The sequence below is a fragment of the Bufo gargarizans genome, chromosome 2 (genome assembly GCF_014858855.1).
Source record: "Bufo gargarizans isolate SCDJY-AF-19 chromosome 2, ASM1485885v1, whole genome shotgun sequence".
Taxonomy (NCBI): domain Eukaryota; kingdom Metazoa; phylum Chordata; class Amphibia; order Anura; family Bufonidae; genus Bufo; species Bufo gargarizans.
This window is the reverse complement of record NC_058081.1, coordinates 66,062,204-66,083,777: the sequence shown is the minus strand read 5'-3', so window position 1 is coordinate 66,083,777 and position 21,574 is coordinate 66,062,204. Positions and strand designations below refer to the sequence as shown.

The following is a 21,574-nucleotide window of genomic DNA, read 5'->3' as shown; positions in this document are numbered from 1 at the left end:
CGGTACGTCCTCGGTCCTTAAGGGGTTAAAGCATAAAATGCCCGGTTTCAGCTGGACAAAAACCACTGCATGCAACGGTATTTGGTCCTGCTGACAGCCGGCATTGTGCCGAATCATGCAGCCGGATTAGCTTGCCGTAGATGTGGACCTAAGGCCTCATGCACAATAAGGTATTTTCTTTCCGTGTCCATTCTGTCTTTTTTGTGGACCATATACGGAACCATTCTTTTCAAAGGGTCCGCAAAAAACCCCCCAGAAGTTACTATGTTCATTCCTTTTCCGTATGTCCGTATTTCTGTTCCGCAAAAAAATAGAACATGTCCTATTATGGTCCGCATTACGTACAAGGATAGTACTGTTCTATTAGGGTCCAGCTGTTCCGTTCCGCAAAATACTGAATGCACACGGACGTAATCTGTATTTTTGTTAGACTGCAGAATACATACATCGTGTGCATGAGGCCTAAGGCCTCATATACTTTGTAGCTCTGCACTAATGAGCTGCAGGGATAGCATTTCTGCCGTCATATGGTACTATGTATATAATGCCTCCATAATGTGAAAAGCAATAGAGCTTGCCCCATTTTTGTCATTTTGTAGGAAATTTGTTAGACGTTGATGGCATATTGGCAGCATATGCCATCAATGTCGGATAGATGAGGTCTCGCCTCTGGAATCCGCTTCTATCTCCGGAACGGGACCACCGAAGTGAAGGCGAGCGTACCACATGGCCACCTCTCCATTCACTGCTATGGGACTGCCGGAAATGGCCGAGACAGCGCTCGGCTATAACAGAGCTTCCATAGAGGTGATTGGAGGGTGGCCGCACATGCATGGCTGCTCTCTCTTCAATTTGGGGCCCGTACCTATCTGACATCGAGGTCATATCTCTAGGATATGCCATCAGTGTCTCAGATGGGAATACCCCTTTAAAAGGAAATGTCATCAGAAAATTAGCTATTGTTTAAATCACGGTTTTATGTTTAACATATTTTAAAATAATTTTTGATTGGTTATTTTTAATTTTCCATGTCTATCTATATTCAAACAAACACCATAAAATCCTGCAGTTCTCGCACTGGCTGCTCCTAATAACAGGCGCCACTTCTTGGTCTGTACAGATCACTTTACTGCAGTTACCTGCTTATCTGTCATTCTAATCCTGCCTGTAATGATATCACCTCTGTGTACAGTTAACACAGGATCCACCATTCACAATAGGTGATATCGCATCGTATCTATTCTCTCTGTGCACAATGACCACTGCGCAGGTTACAGAGCATGCCTAGAAAACTCTTCCATAGAAGTCAATGAGGCTCTCTACTGTCCATTGTGTCTATGGCCCATGAGGCTGCCTTAAAGTAATTTATCCAATGCTTAGTATATTATGTTAAGAACAGCTCGGGCAAGATGGCCGCCCCCTCATATTCATGTTCAGAAAATAGAATAAAGAAATCTACAATCAGAAACTAAAATCAGATTAGAAAAAAGGATGTGTCACTATCTGGTTTTAATTGGAAGATAACATTTTTGGGGACGCATTTCCTTTACGCTGGGTTCAGACCTGAGCGTTCGGAAACGAGCGCTCTGTATGCGCGATTGTACGGGCGTTTACAATCGCGCATACAGAGATTGGCGTTCACACATTGTCGCGCGTTCCCGAATTTCTATGTGCGGGAACGCGCGACAAACGCCCAAAAAAAAGCTCAAGCACTTGTTTGAGCGTCGGGCGTTTTACAGCGCGATCGTACGCGCTGTAAAACGCCCAGGTGAGAACCATTCCCATAGGGAATCATTGGTTCTTGCCTGTTGTGTGTTTTACAGCGCGTAGGAACGCGCTGTAAAACGCTCAGGTGTGAACCCAGCGTTAAGATTTTGCTAAACTGTAACACTAGAATTTGGCCCAAGTCTAAGGTGTTTGGTTTAAAGGGGTTCTGCAGTTTGTTTAAACTGATGATCTATCCTCTGGATAGATCATCAGCATCTGATCGGTGGGGGTCCGACACCCGGGACCCCCGTCGATCAGCTGTTTGAGAAGGCAGCGCCGCGGCCTTCTCACTGTTTACCGCAGGCCTAGTGACGTCATGTGGAGAGTGTGTGTATGAGTGCATCTATGTATATGTTGTGTGTGTATGAGGGTGTCCATGTATGTGGAGAGGGCGTCCATGTATGTGGAGAGGGCATGTATGACTGCGTCCATGTATGTGGAGAGGGCATGTATGACTGCGTCCATGTATGTGGAGAGGGCGTGTATGACTGCGTCCATGTATGTGGAGAGGGCGTGTATGACTGCGTCCATGTATGTGGAGAGGGCGTGTATAACTGCGTCCATGTATGTGGAGAGGGCGTGTATGACTGCGTCCATGTATGTGGAGAGGGCGTGTATGACTGCGTCCATGTATGTGGAGAGGGCGTGTATGACTGCGTCCATGTATGTGGAGAGGGCGTGTATGACTGCGTCCATGTATGTGGAGAGGGCGTGTATGACTGCGTCCATGTATGTGGAGAGGGCGTGTATGACTGCGTCCATGTATGTGGAGAGGGCGTGTATGACTGCGTCCATGTATGTGGAGAGTGTGTGTATGACTGCGTCCATGTATGTGGAGAGGGCGTGTATGACTGCGTCCATGTATGTGGAGAGGGCGTGTATGACTGCGTCCATGTATGTGGAGAGGGCATGTATGACTGCGTCCATGTATATGGAGAGGGCGTGTATGACTGCGTCCATGTATATGGAGAGGGCATGTATGTGGAGAGGGCATGTATGACTGCCTCCATGTATGTGGAGAGGGCAAGTATGACTGCGTCCATGTATGTGGAGAGGGCAAGTATGACTGCCTCCATGTATGTGGAGAGGGCAAGTATGACTGCCTCCATGGCTGCAATATGAAAGGTACAGAGGCTAAAATACTTGTGGATATGTAGAAGTAAGTCAGACATGTCTATTACAATTGCAGCGCAGGTTTTAAAGGGGTTGAGTTGAATATAAACTCCGTCAGCAACTGTGAATGATAAAAAAAAAACAATAAAGTTGTGCTAAAAATGACAGCAAATAAATAAAAAGTCACAAAATAGCCGTATGAGAGGGGTTTGCACAGGAGAGGGTTTGTGAAGAAGTGTGTAAGGGGCCCCATACAAAAATTTGCTGTGGGGCCCAGTCAGTTCTAGCTACGCCTCTGATTTCAGCTTGGGGCCCCCCTTCCCTCAGTGCTTTGTCGCCAGGGGCAGGAAGCGCATAGCCTTCATGCTGCCCGAGGCTAAAATTGAAACGGCACCCCCTCATGCCAAATTCTTGATTTAATCCCCTTCCCTTGAGCCAGATGTGTAACTTGACCAGCATGCACTTTCTATAATACGGGTGTCTTCTTGTGCACCACAAGGGTCTTTGGCCCCTCAGGCTCCTGGGCCCGGTAGCGACTGCTACCTCTGCACCCCCTATAGCTACACTCCTGACTGCAGTATATCTTCTGTGTGCATTCTGTATTTTTCTCACTCCATCCATAGACAGAACTATTCTCATCTGCAATACAGACTAGGACATGTTCTATATTTGTGGCCACATGGATCCGTAAAGTAGAAGAGAATCTCAAGTTCACGGTGCAGTAATTTTCCACACAGAAATCCAGATTTTGCAATTTGCTGCATGTCAATTGTTCGTTCAGATTTCAACCTTTGCAATGGAGATGCTGGGATCTGGGGCAAATTGCGTCAAAATCTGCAAGTAACGGGTGGGGATTTTGTGTGGTCGCTTGTACTATTGGTTTATGCAAAGTTGTGTGAAAAGTTAGTGACCATTTAAGAGGAGAATATAGGTGACATGTAGGGAATGACTGCGGGCAGGAGGAGAGCCTGATGCCTCTGGTCCATCATGGTGTTCTGATGAGGAGGAACGGTGACTCAGAAACTTGACCACTCTCTACTTCAGTCATGTCCTCCCCCACCATACAGCAGGACAGCAATATGTATGGGCACTGTTACAATGGTTGATCTGGAGTGAACAATCCTCATTCCTAATCAGTGCCCCATGTTAACCAACCGCCTGTTTTTCAGGTGTTCACTGTCTTTTATGCAGCATTAAAAATTGTTTGCACTTCACCCTGTGTAGGCAGGAATGTGCCACCATCCAATGAAAACTCAATTTGGACTAGTGACTGTATTAGCAGTTGTTCTTCCTCATATGATGAATGCCACTTAACGAGCGCTGGTTGGCATTCTGTATTGTCCATCAGCAATCGTTAAAGAAGCAGTCCTACGAAAAAAATTATTTTTTGGACCTAATCGAAAGGTGCATAATGGTAATTTTCTTTCCAGCGACTGTATTTGTGAGTTATCCCCTCCCTTCTGATCCTCAGCTGTGTCATGTGACCAGCACTCTGACTTTCCACATAGCACAGCATCTTATGTGTGGACAGGAGGCCAGTTTCTCTATGTATTCCTATGGCAGCCTCAATGTCGGTCTCATAGGAATAAATAGAGAAGTAACTGACTTCCTGTCCTGTGTCAGTTGGAGATCAGAGCGCTGGTCACATGACACAGCTGAGGATCAGAAGGGAGGTTATAACTCACAAACCCAGGCACCGGTAAGAAGATTACCTTCACTACAGTTTACATCATGTACCTTTCCAACAGGTCGCAGAATAAAACATTTTGTTGAGTGCTTCTTTAACGGACAGAAATGTGAACATTTTAAAGGGTTCCTGAGCTCATCAACAACTATTGGCCCGGAGATACAGGCAAATGGATGACTTATTGGCACAACCATCAAATCTCAATTTTACCGAGGCCTGGTGCAACTGGCTTGACTGTAAGCTCCAGGAAAATGTCCTACAAAGCATTCACATATGGAACTGCTACTGTGCAGATACCTGGGTGGACATTTACTTTGAAATTATTCAAAGACTGACCGCAAGAATGCTAAATTTCTGCAACACTGAACATAAAAGATTACAGTACATTTTGCAGACACTTCTATGGCTCTTGTTTATCTGAATGGTGCTTGCAGTAAGCACTGCTTCACATACAGTATACATATTAAAAATCAAGTATTCTGGACAGATTGACGTCTCTGCAAGGGGGGTCCCTTAAAGTACATGTTTTTTTGTGACGCAACAAGGGCACTGGCCCCTTTTAGTGATGTAGTAGATGGTACCCTGGTGTAGGAATGCCAGAGTCCCTTAATGTTGGTGCACGTGTCACGGTGCTCCTACATGGATACGCTGGACTCCAGGCGTTGTCTTCCGAAAGCAAAAAAAGGGTAGTTGAATTAGGGGGATGAAGAATAAATTTGAGTCCAGACCTTGTATATAGTTGAACAGCAGCTTTACTTGAATAAACGTTCTCCAAAACGCTTTACAGGCTTTTTCTTGGTTTCAGCAGGCGTCCGCATAAACTGTGGCAGGCAAACTCCTCTCTGCTACGTCTGTTGCTCTCTGGCTCTGCTGTGCTGACAGGATAGCTGTATGACTTAACTTTAGCTGTGTGCTGCAACTTCTCTCTGTAGTCTGACTCTAGATTTGTCCAGGGAAAACTCCTCCTGGCTTCAGAGGCTCCAAGCTGTGGCCTCCACATCCAGCAGAGCTGAAGGTGCTCTAGCTGGCCTAAACAAGGCACATCCAACAGGGACGTGCACCTGCTGCACTCCTAACCCCTTGTAGGGGGTAAGCTGAACTGACTCCTAACTAGCCTAACTCCACCCTCCCTGCAGCAAATGGGACATGCCCACCACACCACAGGGGGGGTTAGAATGGAAGGAAAAACTCCATTCTCTGTGAGATTAGCTCTGCTGTGTTTGCTTCCACCTGCTGGTGAAAAAGGCATATTACAATTGAACAGTTACATAACAAGATTATGAATGCACATCGTACAGGACCTGTAAATAAATACATAAATGACATGACACTGGCGCATTGGAGATAGTACCAGAGTGCAGAAGTGGTAATGCACCTCTGGGGGTCATTAGCATACGGGAGACACGGGAAGATGAGAACAGCACTACACTGGCTTTCCTTACCTTCCCTGGTCTTCCGGCCTCACTGTGTCCTGACACGTACAGTGTCAGGACGTAGTGCATGTAAACGCGTGATGCTGTGCGCTGTCAGGTCACAGTACAGCGCGGCAAGAAGAAGACCAGGGAGGGTAAGTGAATCTGCCAAATGGTAGCACCTGATTGGATTCTGGGGGGTCTGATAGTGGCTGATTTGAGGCTGGTGGGTCTATTGGTCTGATCTGAGGCTGGGGAGGGTCTGATGTGGGTCTGATCTGAGTCTGATCTGAGGCTGGGAGTCTGATCTGAGGCTGGGGGGGGGTCTGATGGGGGTCTGATCTGAAGCTGGGGTATGATGGGGGTCTGATATGAGGCTGGGGAGTCTGGTGAGGGTCTGATCTGATGCTGGGGAGGGTCTAATGAGGGTCTGATCTGTGGCTGGGGGTTCTGATGAGGGTCTGATCTGAGGCTGGGGAGGGTATGATCTGAGGCTGGGGGGTCTAATGGAGGTCTGATCTGAGGCTGATGTAGGCTGGGAGGTCTGATAGGAGGTTGATTTAAGGCTGATGGAGGTGCATATCTGAGGCTGAGAAAGGGACAAAGGTAGGGACAATTGCGAAGGAAGAGGCACGGACAGTGGCAGGGAGAGTGAAAGCTGGGTGAACCCCTCTCTGGACCCCTCTGGGTGAAGCTTGGCGGACAATAATGTAAAATAAAGAACTAAATACATAACATTCTGAACTTAAATATTAGCCAGCTATGTGTGGTCAAAATGGCGCTTGTACTATATGTAATATATAGCGCAGGCACCATTTCGTGCTGTAAAAATACTGCGCTCTAGATTTTTTTTTTTGTTTTTTTTTTGTTGAACCGCAATTTCTGTAACTAAAGTCAATTGTTAGACCAAATATAGCAGTCAAATTTTTACGTTGAGAATTTTGTATGGCCTGCAAACGATGTTACAAATATGTAAATGGACCTCGGCAGCAAAAAGGTTCCCCACCCCTGATGTAGGACATATACCCGGTGACTGCTGGGGACAATTCTCTTCCATAGTCTCCAGGTCCGTACTCAGTGAGAAGAGGACCAAAGTAGTGCATGCCCTGAGTTTATCCAAGGGTCCATGGAGGAAAAACAGAGGCACCATTGACTTCTAACATACAGATGTTGGCTCTAATCCATGTGCTTCCCGCCAAAACAACCCCATTCAGATGAATAGAACCGATCTGCAGTTGCAAAAATCTCTGCAGCAAATCTGCAGCATGTGAATTTTCCCCAAGGCCGATTTCTGGCATTATAACTTCAGTATTATGGTCTTGTGTCTCTACTGGATCCATGACTGCTATAGGCAGCCCTATAGGAGTTACTATGCATATAACTGCCACTAATAGTGACTCTGTGGTTTATATAAATTAAAGGGATCTGCAGAGCACCAAAGGTCTTGTGTGTATGTGTGGCAGGGATATTAGGGAGGACACAGACACGCCTCTGTAATTGGGGAAAAGTGGCGTCTGTAATTATGGCCTTGGCTAAATGAGTCACGAATCAGTCACATTTACAATCTAAAAGGGAGAGGCAGTCACAGACTGGTGACCGGCATGAGTAGAGTGACATCTAGTGGTGACAACTGTGAACTGCAGACAAATGAAAACAGGTTTGTGCATTATTAGTAGCAACCCAATGCTGGGATTTTCTCAATCTATATAATTAACATGTTGCTATATTTTTCTGTTATCCTTGAGCACGTCGTTGGGCTGCTGTGGTCACTGATATGCCTGTGTGGACAGATTTCCATAACCCAAATCTCAGATTCAGAAGAGTACTGATTTAAAATTGGAATTTCTCTTTAACAGTTTACATGTATATGGAATTTACCGATGTAGCAGGGTCGACTTTGTCAGTTAACGCTTTAGGCTTGCATCTGTTACAATAGTTCAGTATACAGTGCCTTGCAAATGTATTCAACCCCTTCCCCCCCCTTGACTTTTTTTGTGTTTTGTTACATTACAGCCTTAAGTTCAATGTTTTGTTAATCTGAATTTTATGGGATGGATCAGAACACAATAGTCTAAATATATAAATAAAACTATTGTTTAGAAAACTGGCATGTGCGTATGTATTCACCTCCTTTGTTAGGAAGCCCATAAAAAACTTGGTGCAACCAATTACCTTCAGAAGTCATTAGTGAAATGATGTCCGCCTGTGTGCAATCTAAGTGTCACATGATCTGTCATTACATCTACACACCTTTTTTTGAAAGGCTCCAGAAGCTGCAACACCTAAGCAAGAGGCATCACTAACCAAACACTGCCATGAAGACCAAGGAACTCTCCAAACAAGCAAGGGACAATGTTGTTGAGAAGTACAAGTCAGGGTTAGTTTATAAAAAAAAAATCCAAATCTTTGATGATCCCCAGGAGCACCATCAAATCTATCATAACCAAATAGAAAGAACATGGCACAACGGCAAACCTGCCACCCACCAAAACTCTCAGACCGGGCAAAGAGGGCATTAATCAGAGAGGCAGCACAGAGGCCTAAGGTAACCCTGGAGGAGCTGCAGAGTTTCTGTCACGGATGGTGTTGCAGAAAACAAGAAGTAACAAATAAAGATCCGACTGACTTGATCCCAAACTAAGGAACAAAAGGGTGAGGCCTATTAAAGCCCTATAGCTCTCCCTTTCTGCTCAGCCCATGCAAAGATCTCTGTGATAGAAAGTTGCATGTCCACGTACCTAGACTGAGTGACACCTGAAAACCCTATAATAGTGAGGGGACACGACCACCGGCTCCCTGCACTTAATACGGAGGGAGTCAGGGTCACCTAGAATCAAGCCAACAGGAAAACACAAATAAAGGGATAGACTTATCTGAGAAACCAGCAGTAACAAACTTCTAGCAGTGAGCACAATCCAGGAAGTAGTATAAACTGCAAAGTGAGGCAGTATGGGAGGGGATATAAAGGGAGGCAATCACTGCTAATAGATGACAGTTGGAAGAGGGAGAAGAGATGTCAAAGCGAAACGAAAACAAAAGAACATCATGCAGGAGGTACTGAAGAACGTCTGTCAGAACTTCTCAGATATCTGGCGGTGACAGTTTCACAGCAGAGACTGGAGTATCTGTACATAGGAAAACAATAAGCCGTACACTCCATAGAATTGGGCTTTATGGCAGGGTGGCCAGAAGAAAGCCATTACTTTTAGCTAAAAACAAAGTCACGTTGTGAGTTTTGTGTAAAGACGTGTGGGAGACTCCCAAAATGTAGGGAGGAAGGTGCTCTGGTCTGATGAGACTAAAATTGCAAGGAGGAATGGGCAAAAATCCCAGTGGTAAGATGTGGCAAGCTCATAGAGACTTATCCAAAGCCACTTGGAGCTGTGATTGCCGCAAAAGGTGGCTCTACAAAGTATTGACTTTAGGGGGGTGAATTGTTATGCACATTGACTTTTTTTTATTTTGTCCTGTTTGTTGTTTGCTTCACAATAAAAAAAAAAATCTTCAAAGTTGTGGGCATGTTCTGTAAATGAAATGATGCAAATCCTCAATCCATGTTAATTCCAAGTTGTGACTGGGGTTAATACTTTTGCAAGGCACTGTATGTTCCTGCAGTGCTGTAGAAAGTCATGGATGGTCCATGTGTTACCATCAGGTGTTAAGCTAAATGACAAAAACAGCTTTGCTATGTCCGTATTCAATTTCTGGGTTCCTTCCCGTGTCCCTCAGCATTTTTAGATATCACTCATTGCACAAATAATGAATAAAACTTGGTCAAATTAAGACATTGCAGATTTCATTGAATTCTACAGGTAGGTTACGATAAATATATAGACTGGGCATTTGTAATATGGGCCATGGGCACGGCCTTCTACATACAAAGATAATACAGTAAAGTAATACACTATGAGTCAACCATCATTTAATAGACAACCATCTTGGCTATCTCATACATAAATTGGACTTGCAACCATTTAGCAGATGATTAGTTCTGCAGATTCTTGGCATGTAACTGCATTGTTACTGTTTTGCTCCTGGTGGAGGAGCAATCTTTTTTCTTCTTGTATACTACAAATTACAACCTGTTCTCACATCCCCTAATAGCTCAGTGTGTTATTAGGGTACTTTCACACTTGCGACAGAGGATTCAGCAGGCAGTTCCGTCGTCTGAACTGACTGCCGGATCCAGCAATCCAGACGCAATCGGATGCGGATCCGTCTGACAAATGCATTGAAATACCGGATCCGTCTCTCCGGTGTCATCTGGAAAAATGGATCCAGTATTTTTTCATTTTTTGCATTTTTAAAGGTCTGAGCATGTGCAGACCGGAAATCCGGATCCGTTTTGCCGGAACACTTGGGTCTGGATCCGGCATTAATGCATTTCAATGGAAATTAATGCCGAATCTAGCAATCCGGCAAGTGTTCAGGATTTTAGGCCGGAGAGAAAACTGCAGCATGCTGCGGTATTTTGTCTGGCCAAAAAACGTAAGAGGGACTGAACTGATGCGTCCTGAACGGAATGCTCTTCATTCAGAATGCATTAGGATAAAAAAAAACATATTTTTTCCCGGTATTGAGCCCTTGTGACGGAACTCAATGCCGGAAAAGAAAGACGCTAGTGTAAAAGTACCCTTAGGTTGATTCCCAAGTAAAACATCACTGGTTCAAATCAGCCATGAAGAAGATTTCCCAGGAAAAGAGAAACCGCATCATCCAGCTCATTGATAGCGGTATCTTGGCCAAGAAAATTGCCAAGATGCATCATGTGAGCGCCATGCTAGTTGAAAGAATACAAAATTAATGCTGTCCATCCATTCCAAAGCCAAGAGGTGGACGTCCAGGCCAAATGTCGGAGTCAACAAGTTGGCTCATCACAAGCTCTATCAGTTCTGGCGACCAAACACGGCAGTGGAGGTGGCTAGTATGCTTCGTAATAGTAAGATCACAGACATCTATGCCAGTACTGTGCGACGCACATTACACAAGTCTGCAATGATGGACGGAAAAAAGGTGACGAAGCCTCGACTTCAATGTCATTACATAAAGTACATGCTCGAGTTTGCAAAAAAGTACGAACAGTAGAAGATTGGAAATCGATGATTTGGAGCGATGAGGTGAAAGTCAACAGACTGGGCTCTGATGGGTGCAAATGGGTCTGGAAGAAACAAGGGAAAAGGGGGCTAACTGCTTGAGAATTTGAAGGAACTGTCACGTGTGGTGGAGGAAGCCTGATGATATGAGGTTGTTTCACAGCCAAAGGCGTTTGATACTTGACCAGGATAGATGGTGGTCTCAATGCTGAGCTATATGTGAGTATCCTACAAGATGAGTTACTTCGTACACTCGAGTACTATGGGTATGAAAAGGACGACATACTGTTCCAGAAAGACAACGACCCGAAGCATATGTCGAGATTGGAGAAGAAATGGTTCTATGACAATGAAGTAGAGGTGCTGGATTGGCCCCCATAGTCCACAGACCTCAACCCAATCGAACACTTGTGGGTAGAGTTGAAGAAAAAGCTGCATTCATATCCAAGTGAGTTGACCAGTATTCACCAACATTGGTAACGTGTAACAGAGACCTGGGAACAGATTACAGTTGCGACATGCTTGAATCTGATCGAGAGCATGCCCAGAAGGATTCAGGCGGTGTTGAAAGCCAAAGATGGTGTAGGAAGGCGCAAGGGACCATCGTGGATGGAAGGTACGTGTCACCGAGGTTCCTGGCCTCTGTGAAGTAAGAGCCAGTATTTTATGTGTCAGCAGCAGCTATTGCTAATTGACACCTTGAGAGTTAGCATGGCTGTCATAGCTGATGCCGGACGGCTCTTACTGGGAGTAGTCAAAGTGTTGGGTGGGTAACTACTCCCCATGTTCCAGGCCTGGGTTTTGCCAGGCATAAAAAACAGCCAGCACTGCCAGGTGGGTGAATTTTACCTCCCTCTGACAGTGGAGCTCAGGAGTCTGTGTGTCTGGATGAAGGCTTGCTACCTGTTTGGCATGAAAACAGGTTGGTGCTGCTATCAGCAAGGACTCTTTGAGACAGAATTGCTGCATAGTGTGAATTAACACCAACACCGCAAGGTGACTTTTTGTTTGAATATGACTGTTTTGTCACTTGCCTAAAGTGTGAATAAAACACTGAACTGTTTGATCCAAAGAACTTGTTGTTGCCTCTATACTGCGTCCGCTAATCCTGTCTACCAGTGGATTTACAAAATACTAACAAAGTAATAAAAATGTAAATTTAGAATTTTTGGGAGGAAAACCGTAACAATGCAGTTATGACAAAAATCTGCATAACTAATCATATGCTAAATTGTTGAAAAAAAATGATTGTCTAAAAAATGATGGTAGTCTCGCGTTCAAAGCTGTAGTGGTGAGATATGGAGCCTGAAAGTCAAAAGTTCAAAAAATGATTACCTTTTTGCTCATCAGTGTCAGTGTTTTCCTTATACCTAGAGGTAGGTGCAAGTGTGATCTGGTTTATGCCTATATCTTTTGAATTAGGTCTGGGGTTTGCCTAACATGGAGTCGCGAGTTGCGACACTTAAAAGTGATCTAATCTGCAAACTTTGCCTTCAACCCAGCCCATTTTTGAAAGTTGCATGGGGTGGTACAGGAGGCCGAAAGTTGCAAAAATTTTAGCAAAAAATCACATGTGCCAGCCCTTGTGCCATTTTAACACCAGAAAACTGGCGTACCACATTTCGTAAATGTCTCCCTATGTATCATTTATGATACTTGTGTCTTCTTATTTTGCCTTTGAGCCACCTCGTGCACCAAGGCCCGGATTAGATAGCACATCTGTCATCTGAGGGACCTTTTGTGTAATGTCTCCTTGCTTTCTACAGACAGGATTAGATCCTGTTTTTGGTGCAGATGATCTGGCTCTGAAGGTGTCCATACACGTATGGTTAACATCAGCTGAAACATCAGATGTATGAGAGTGTCTCCTGTTTCCCTACAGATTAGGGAAAAGAATGATAGGGTATGCCCGATCGTTTTGTTCTTAGGGGAGGTATGCCACAATACACAAGTGTGTTAAAAAACTCAGGAGAAGTCACATCTGTCTTGATACTACTGTCTATAAGTATTATCATTCATGTTCCACATACTGGAAATGGAATTCTGCCCACAAATTTCCTTTGTCTCAAGCACGTTTGTAAATCCAAAAACGTAATGTTTTGGTCCATAATTAAGGACTTCGTCAGACACGATTGTTGCTGTAAAAGGTGGAATGTGGAGAAATGCCAACAACCATATGAAATGTGAATCCATCGTCTTTCTGCTGCCTTAGGGTCCATTCACACGTCCGTGGTGTATTGTGGATCCGCAATACACCCGGCCGACACCCCCATAGAACTGCCTCTTCTTGTCTGCAATGTGCTCTCCGCATCCATTCCTGCCCCATTGAGAATGAATGGGTCCGCACCCGTTCCAGATATTGCGGAACAGATGTGGACCCATTCCATGGACGTGTGAATGGACCCTTGTCTTTCCCTCCCTCCCAGTACTAACAGTGTGGCAGGGACACATGGACTCCAAGCTTACAAATCCACAGCTTCAGGGTAATATTTAACTTGGCACATTCTTTAAACCTCACATTAACTATCTCCTGTCGCTTCTAATATAAAACATTTCCCATATCCACACCTTCCTTACCTACGATACAACCTGAATGCTTGTTGTTTACCCCATAGCCCTCCTTTAAAACCTTCTATGAAGTCGTCCAGTGCTCCTTCAATTTATGCTCGGAAATCCTTATATCAAGTTACTGAACTTTAAAGATACCACCTTAAACGCGACCTGTGTTCCTCACATGACTTTCGTCTGAACCTCTGGATCTTCCCCTGTGCTTCTCCTCTTCCCTTGAATTCCTTACCACTGATCCTTCAAAACTCCTTTTTTTGAGATTTTTAAATATCATATAAAAACCTATTCTCATCAAGCAAGCATATACGAAACATTATTTTAGTACAACTTTCAGCATCTTATAAGGAACATGGATCTCAATGGCTTCATCTATAAGATATCTAAGACACTGGATCAGAAAAAATGGCATCTCTAAATGAAGCTGCTCAAGGACTCGACTGGATAGTTTCCAACTATAAGTGTAAATGGTAGCACAATGCACTTCAGATCCCTACAGTGTAAAAATGACGGCTTTGTTGAGCTGAGACGCGTTGTACATTAATTAAAAAATAATACATTTACTTCAGCACTTATTCTTATTATTAGAAAATATCCAATGTCTTTGAGCAGCACAATACAGAGATGCCTTCACAGATTGTCTGTGAAGGTTCTCATTCATCCAGGTTATGGTATATCAGTAGTAATAAGTCAGCGCATATGGACTTATATCATATATGCATGTTTTCGATTTTTTTCTTAAAGACTGGCTTTCTTAAATAGAATGACTTGTACAAAAGATATACAGCATTAAATACTGGTGACTTGTGCTTCAATCATGGAGGTAAGATGTTGATTGCATTTGCATGACAGCATGCGATTAAACTGCCTTGGAAGAGGTGTTAGAACATTATTGTAAGTAGAAGACACCAACAGTTGCACCCCTACACCTCTATTCAATCTTAGTTTCTCCAATTCAACAGGACAGTATTTTAGATAAGACATCCTAGGAATCAAAGGGATGTATTCAGGTGTTGGCATCTTTGTTTAAAACGTCAAATAACTGTCCTTGGGATATATAACAACTACAAGGGCTTCACAGTGTTGATTTGAATTTTCTCAAATTTTGGGGGAAAAAAATATAGGTCAGATCCAGAAAGAATCTTACCGAGTGCACCCTTCGGAATTTTTATCCTTTTTTTTTTTTTATCTCTCAGGTATCAACAATCAAAAAAAGAGTTTGACTGGACAGAAGAATAAGAGACCTGGCAATAACCTTACGGTTAACTTTCCTCAGGTCACCCTTGTCAAATAAGTTGACAACCTCTAATAAATGGCAAACTGGTTAAACCCTTTTTTTTGTCTGCTGAAATATTAAAATTTTCCAGCCCAATAATTATAGTCTTTCAAAATTTTTACGACATGTTCTGGAACTGATCCCTTAGATGGAGGTCAATTATAAGTCAACAAAATGTGAATGAATATGTGCAACGCTATAATAAAAGGAATCCCAGTACAAGCCCTTGAGTTGTTTTCTAGCTGTTTTTTATATATATATCTCTATACCTGGGTCTGGGAACGCTCCTTGTTAGAGACTGTATTAGTAGCCATCTAGTTTCTATTGTTTTTAAAGGAAGATGACCTTTGAATATCTAAAGTTTGTCCACCATTTGTAGAGAATCTGAAACACTGATAGTAACATCAGTCACCAATGTAAAGATAATAAATGCAAATCTTTTAAGAACTAGAAAGATGTGTACACAGGTTTTGAAAGCCAAGTTATGCATGACTGACTCATGTTTAAACCAATCAAACATTTGTGTGGGTGAGGCCGACGACTCTCAGATGTAGCTGCCGAGAGGAACGCGTGGAAAGTGGTTGCAGAGTGAAAGTTTCCCCCTGACAAAACTATTAGCCTTGGGAAAGAAGCTGGGGGACAAACTTTTGGATGTTCTAAAGATAAAGGACAGAGTTCACAAGACCTACGTTGAGGCTTGTCCTAGATTGAGAAAGAATCTGCTACAGCTTCCTGGTTTAAAAATGCTCGCCCGCAGAGGTAAGGACTGTAATTTCAACTAGACTACAATCAGGTAAGAAAACCTGCAGAGCTGTGAGAGTTCAGCAGGATAAACCTGAAGGCCAATGGTAAACATAGCAGGGGAACCCAAGTGGAAGAAGCCAGGTAGCACTTGACAGGTAAAGGGCATCTTTTTGTGGGGGCACAGAAATACATATAGGACTAATTTCTAGTGATGCTAATTATTACATTCTTTGATAAGTTTGGGGTGATACTGTTTCTTCTTGTGGAGACCACCAGTTGGCATAAGGACTATTATAGGCCAGACAATGCTTCCTGGGAAAAGAGGTGTGTAAATTGTCTTTTATCCATGAAAAGAGATGCCTGTTTAGTACTACCTATTGGAGGCAGCTACTGAGAAACACCAGACCTATGTCAATGGCCTCTTATTTAGCCAACCAGTACTCTTTGCACTGATGAGGGGCAAGAAGCCCTCTGCAGGTGGCTGTTTCTTGCACTGATGCAGAACAAACAAATTTTTTGTTCGCGTCTGTTCCTTTTATTTTATTTTGCCACACGTATGTGGAGCCATTCATTTCAATGGGGCCACAAAGTCTGTATTTCCTATCCTTGCCCATCTTGTGGACAAGGACAGGCATTGTTACAATGAATCTGCAAAAAAATAAATAAAAAAACGGATGTAACACAGTGTTTTGCACTCCGCAAAATACATACGGTCGTGTGTATGAGCCATGGAAAGGATTCTGATTTGGCTTATATCCCAAGTCACTTTGCAAGGTCTGTCAAAGGGTCAGACGTCATCATTGGCAGGGCAGTTTTCTCCTATAGTTGGCACTAAAGAGTTTTTTTTCTCCTGGATCAGAGCTAATTTAGACAGTCTTTGATATTATAATCTATGACAAAACCATGGACCGGGTGTCTTTACCACATTGAAGTCCATTTAAGATTACTCCAGGATAGGATAGCCCACCACCTTAATTTCTAATATGCAACCAACCAAAGTCCATTCTGCCACCTACATACTACATTGCTGAGAAAAATTGCACTTCCTTGAGAGGTTTTCTTATTTTAATGTATATTTAATAAAAGGTATATTTTAAATTAAGGAAGATTAATATGATATTTGTTTGGTGTTTGTCACATTCCTGATGAGTACCTCATATGTGTTGCGGTAAACTACAAATCAATACACTATCGCAAAGATTGTAGCAGCACTTACGGAAGCAAAAGTCCAATTAGTGGTGGTGCCAGCAGTGTTGAGTTCCAGCCTGTAGAACCCCCATTGAATCCAGATAATAGAAGAAGACCGCAGCACTCTGACGTGCTCAATGGAACTGTAGTTTATTCACCAACTGAAATGTGGCGCTTCGATCGACATGTGGTCTTTCCCAAGGCTTGAGAAAGACCACATGTCAGTCAAAACGCTTCATTCAGTTGGTGAATAAACTACAGTTGCATTGAGGACGTCAGAGTGCTGCGGTCTTCTATTATCTGCAGTAAATTACAAAGTCATTCTAAATGTCTAGACTTTCTGCCTGACATATGCTGTTCTAATGGTGGGCAGTATATTATTTAGGTGGAACGTGGAGAATGAGCATTTATAGTTTTTGTTGTATAATGGTAATAACCGTGGCAGCAGGGAATCGCAATCCCTCTGATTTGGGTCACAGTGGTCAGACCCCCACCAATCAGTTGTCAGTCAGCAGTTTTGTACCTGTGACACTGGCTGACCTGTTACATGTACGCTTGGCAGCTGAAGGCCTCTGTGTTGGTCCCAATTTCATATGTGCCCACATTGCTGGGAAAAATGATGTTTTAATATATGAAGATGATTCTCTAGGAGCAATGAGGGCATTGCCATTACACCTAGAGGCTCTGCTCTCCTCCCCACTTTGACAGGGCCAGACGTGATGATGTTTTCTCTGCCTGGACCTGTCAATCAAAGTGCAGAGGGGGCAGCAGTTGCAGAGAGAGCTGAGCCTCTAAGTGTAACGGCAACGCCCCTGTTGCTCCTAGAGGCTCATTTGCATATATAAAAACATAATTTTTCTCCACATCTGAACATGGGACCAACACAATCTGCTGGCAGATGCCCTTTAAGTGATTGTGTGGTAATGTTAAAAGTGGCTCCACAAACAGCATCAGAGCCAAAAACAGAACCGTGTATTGAGTAGCCGGCTGGAACTGACATTTAATGTTGCAGCCATGGTTTACAAATTACACCTGTCACACCAATAACAGTTAGTCGTAAAGAGGACGTTTCATGTGTCAAGAATGGACCGCGCTACAGCCAGGGAGAAGGAGATGCCCATTGAGAAACAGGGCAGTCTCCTCCTCCCTGTACCGATGCTATTCATTAGCATACCAGGTGGGAATAGTGAACCGGTGGCACAGCAGGCGAACGGAGCGGCGCCCAGACAAACTAGTAAGTGATATTACATCCCAGCACTATACCCTACATAACCTACTAGTAATTTCATAATGTCTGGACCCATGAAAGGTCCTCTTTAACACACACAACAAAAAAAATATGACTTTTCATGTTTTGAAAATTTTCCTGCTTTTTCCTCAATTTCAGGTATGCTCACAGTAAGCGAGGCTGCATCGCTGGCCGAGACCCAGGCCCATTTCAAGGCTATGAAACCTTGGTGGGATGTTCTCATGGATTATCTACTTATAATTATGCTTATGACATCGTTCTTCTCTGCAACACTCCTCATCACCATGGACAATGTTGTCTGTATGCCAAAGACTTCAAAGCTTAACAAGAACATGTCAAATGACGAAAGTGATGTCGGCATGACTACACAACTAACTTCAACTGTGCCAAGAGACATGGGTCACCTAACTAATTTAGACTACCAGCAATATAGGTATGTGAGTGTCGTTTGTTACCACAAAGTCGTACCTTGGCAGTCCAAATATTTTCCTTACTTGGCCCTTATCAACACTTTGATGCTACTGGTGAGCAGCAATTTCTGGTTCAAGTATCCTAAAACGTCTTCTAAGGTTGAACATTTCCTTTCCATTCTGCGCAAATGTTTTGAATCTCAGTGGACCACTAAAGCACTTGAAGAAACCAGTGACCAGCCACCTCCAGAACATAGCCGTCAAAAGTCCAGCAGCTCGCGCTCCATGGACATCTCCTCTAGGACACCACTGCTAAATGAAGTGCCATTTTCATTTGCACCATTTTCTTTACCTGCAATCTTGGACAAAAAGGAGGAACAACAAGCTAAAGCTTTATTTGAAAAGATACGTCATTTCCGAACTCTTGCTGAGGACTCAGATGTTGTATATAAAGTTTATGTTAGTCAGACCTTTTTTAAAGTGATCCAAGTCGCTATAACCCTTGGGTACTCACTCAGTTTGGTAGGTTCATTTAGCTTCCACCATATTTGTAGACCAGGTATAAAGAATCTCATGGGATATTCCATGTTTACGTGCACACATAACTTGGCCTTCATACTAGAAAAACTTCTGCTGACCTATATTGTGCTTGTTTGCGTCTATGCTTTCCTGTCTGCTTATGCACTGTTTTGGTTATTTACTAGTTCACTCAAGGTGTACTCCTTTGACAAAAATAGTGAAGGACCTGGCTTTAGCGATATCCCTGATGTGAAAAATGATTTTGCCTTCATGTTACACATGGTAGACCGCTATGACACGTTGTATTCAAGCAGATTTTCTGTGTTTCTCTCAGCTGTAAGCGAAGGGAGGCTCAGAGAGCTAGCACTTAATTCTGAGTGGCCATCAGAAAAGCTGAGACAGATGATCAACAAGGACACCAATGGACGCGTTGAGCTGCAACTGTCAATGATCCCTGTGATACCAAAAGATGTTTATGAATTGCGTGAGATTGAGGTTCTCAAGCTAGAGTTGATCTCATCAGCAAAGGTTGTAGGAGCAGTGTCTCAACTCAAGTCTCTCTCGGAGCTCCACATCAGTCACTGTTCAGTGAAAATGGACCCTGATGCATTCGCTTTCATTCAGGAACGATTACAAGTGCTTCACGTTAGATTCACAGACATGGAAGAACTTCCATCTTGGATGTACTATTTGAAGAATTTAAGTCATCTGATTCTTTCTGGCAACCTCAATTGCTCCAACAACAAGTCAATTCGTCTACAGTCTCTACGAGGATTGTCTGGACTTAGGTCACTTTCTCTGACGAGTAATTTTTCTCAATTACCTTCAGCAGTGCTGGATGTGGCCTGGCAGCTGTCAAAATTGAGTATACAGAATGGAGACACTGAGCTCAGGTCTCTGGGTCAGTTGAAACGCATGAACCACTTACTGGTGCTTCAACTTTGCCACTGCAAGCTCTCAAGGATTCCTGGCGCACTTCTTGACTTAACAAGTTTGCAATGTATTGATTTAACATCCAACCGCCTGCGATATGTTGATGAACTAGGAAACCTTCAGCGTCTTCGAAGCCTTAACATTTTAAGATTATCCCACAATGCAATCTGCCGCCTTCCACCATCTATTGAGCTGCTACGGAACTTGGAAGAGCTCTCCATTTCTTACAACAACCTGGAGAATTTGCCAGTTTCTCTTTTTAATCTTGTTAGGTTAAGACACTTAGATATAAGCTATAATCGCATTCGATTTATCCCCCATGAAGTTGGTCACTTAACACGTCTGGAAACACTGGCAATCATATCTAACCAAATTTCTTCTCTACCACGGCAGCTGTTCCGTTGCTCTAGACTCAGATCCCTCCACGTTAGTTCTAATAAACTTTCCAGTCTGCCTTCTGAGATTGAAAAGCTACCCCTTCTGTCCAGCTTGGACCTTATGGGGAACAACTTGACTGAATTGCCAAGGGAGATAGGAAATTGTTTACAGCTGAAGAAAGGAGGGCTTGATGTGGAAGAGCATGTCTTAGGAACACTACCTCCAGAAGTGAGGAAAAAATACTTGTAAATGGACAATACTTTATTTGATGAGACATTCCTCAAGAGTCTTAAAGAGTTTTTGTGGTAATTAAGATTTTAAGCAAGTAGGCGCACCCTGCCCCCAAACAGAATATTCATACTTATCTGTTCTATGCCGCTCCAGTCCTACGCTCTTTCTCCATCTTCTGGTCTCCACACTGTTTTCTTCTGGCAGTACATGGGCATTGTTACGTGGTGATATGGCCACAAGCAGCACATCACCACTGAAGTCAGTCATTGGCTGGAGCGGTTCACGTGACTAAACCCATGGCCAGCCAGATGTAAACAGTGCAGGGACCGAAAGATGGGGACAACGTGGTAGACCTGGGCAGCATGGAACAGGTAAGTATGAGTTTTCTGTTTGAGGGTGCAGGCTGGGGGCACTTGATAAAAAAATTGTTATTGCTGGAAACCCCCTTTTAAAGGGGTTGTCTGCTTTTTACTATTAATGACCTACCCTCAGGATAGGTCATCAATATCAGATCGGCAGGGGTCCGACTCCTGGAACCCCCACCGATCAGCTGTTTGAAGAGAAGGTAGTGCTCATACGAGCACTGCCTTCTCTGCTGTGTTTACCTGCTCTCCGCAGCAATTACGGCGGTAGGCAGGTGTTATTACAAGTATGGTGTCCCCATTTACTTCTATAGGACGGCTCTGCCTGTTTAAGTATATAGGAAGGAGCCGTCCAATAGAAGTGAATTGGGACACAGTACTTGTAATTACACCTACTCACCACTGCAATTGCTGCGGCAAGCAGGTAAACAGAGCAGAGAAGGCAGCGCTCATAACTTCTCTTCAAACAGCTGATCGCCGGGGAGGGGGTGGGAGTTGGATATTGCTGACCTACCCTGAGGATAGGCCATTAATAGTAAAAAGTAGACAGCCCCTTTAAGCTGAACGTTCACATTGGATAAATGTTAGCCAAATCTGTGTGAGCCCTTACTGTACAACCGTAGTTTCTAATTTTGTGCCATGCTCCA

General features: G+C 43.6%; 1 protein-coding gene across 1 annotated transcript; it reads left to right on the top strand.

The window, feature by feature from the left end:
* Window positions 1-15,454: 15,454 nt before the first annotated feature.
* LOC122929441 (volume-regulated anion channel subunit LRRC8D-like) lies at window positions 15,455-21,008 on the top strand. Its single transcript, XM_044283003.1, has 2 exons — window positions 15,455-15,672; window positions 18,233-21,008. The coding sequence occupies exons 1-2, from the start codon at window positions 15,657-15,659 to the stop codon at window positions 20,581-20,583; spliced, it is 2,367 nt and encodes a 788-aa protein (XP_044138938.1). The 5' UTR covers window positions 15,455-15,656; the 3' UTR covers window positions 20,584-21,008.
* Window positions 21,009-21,574: the final 566 nt, after the last annotated feature.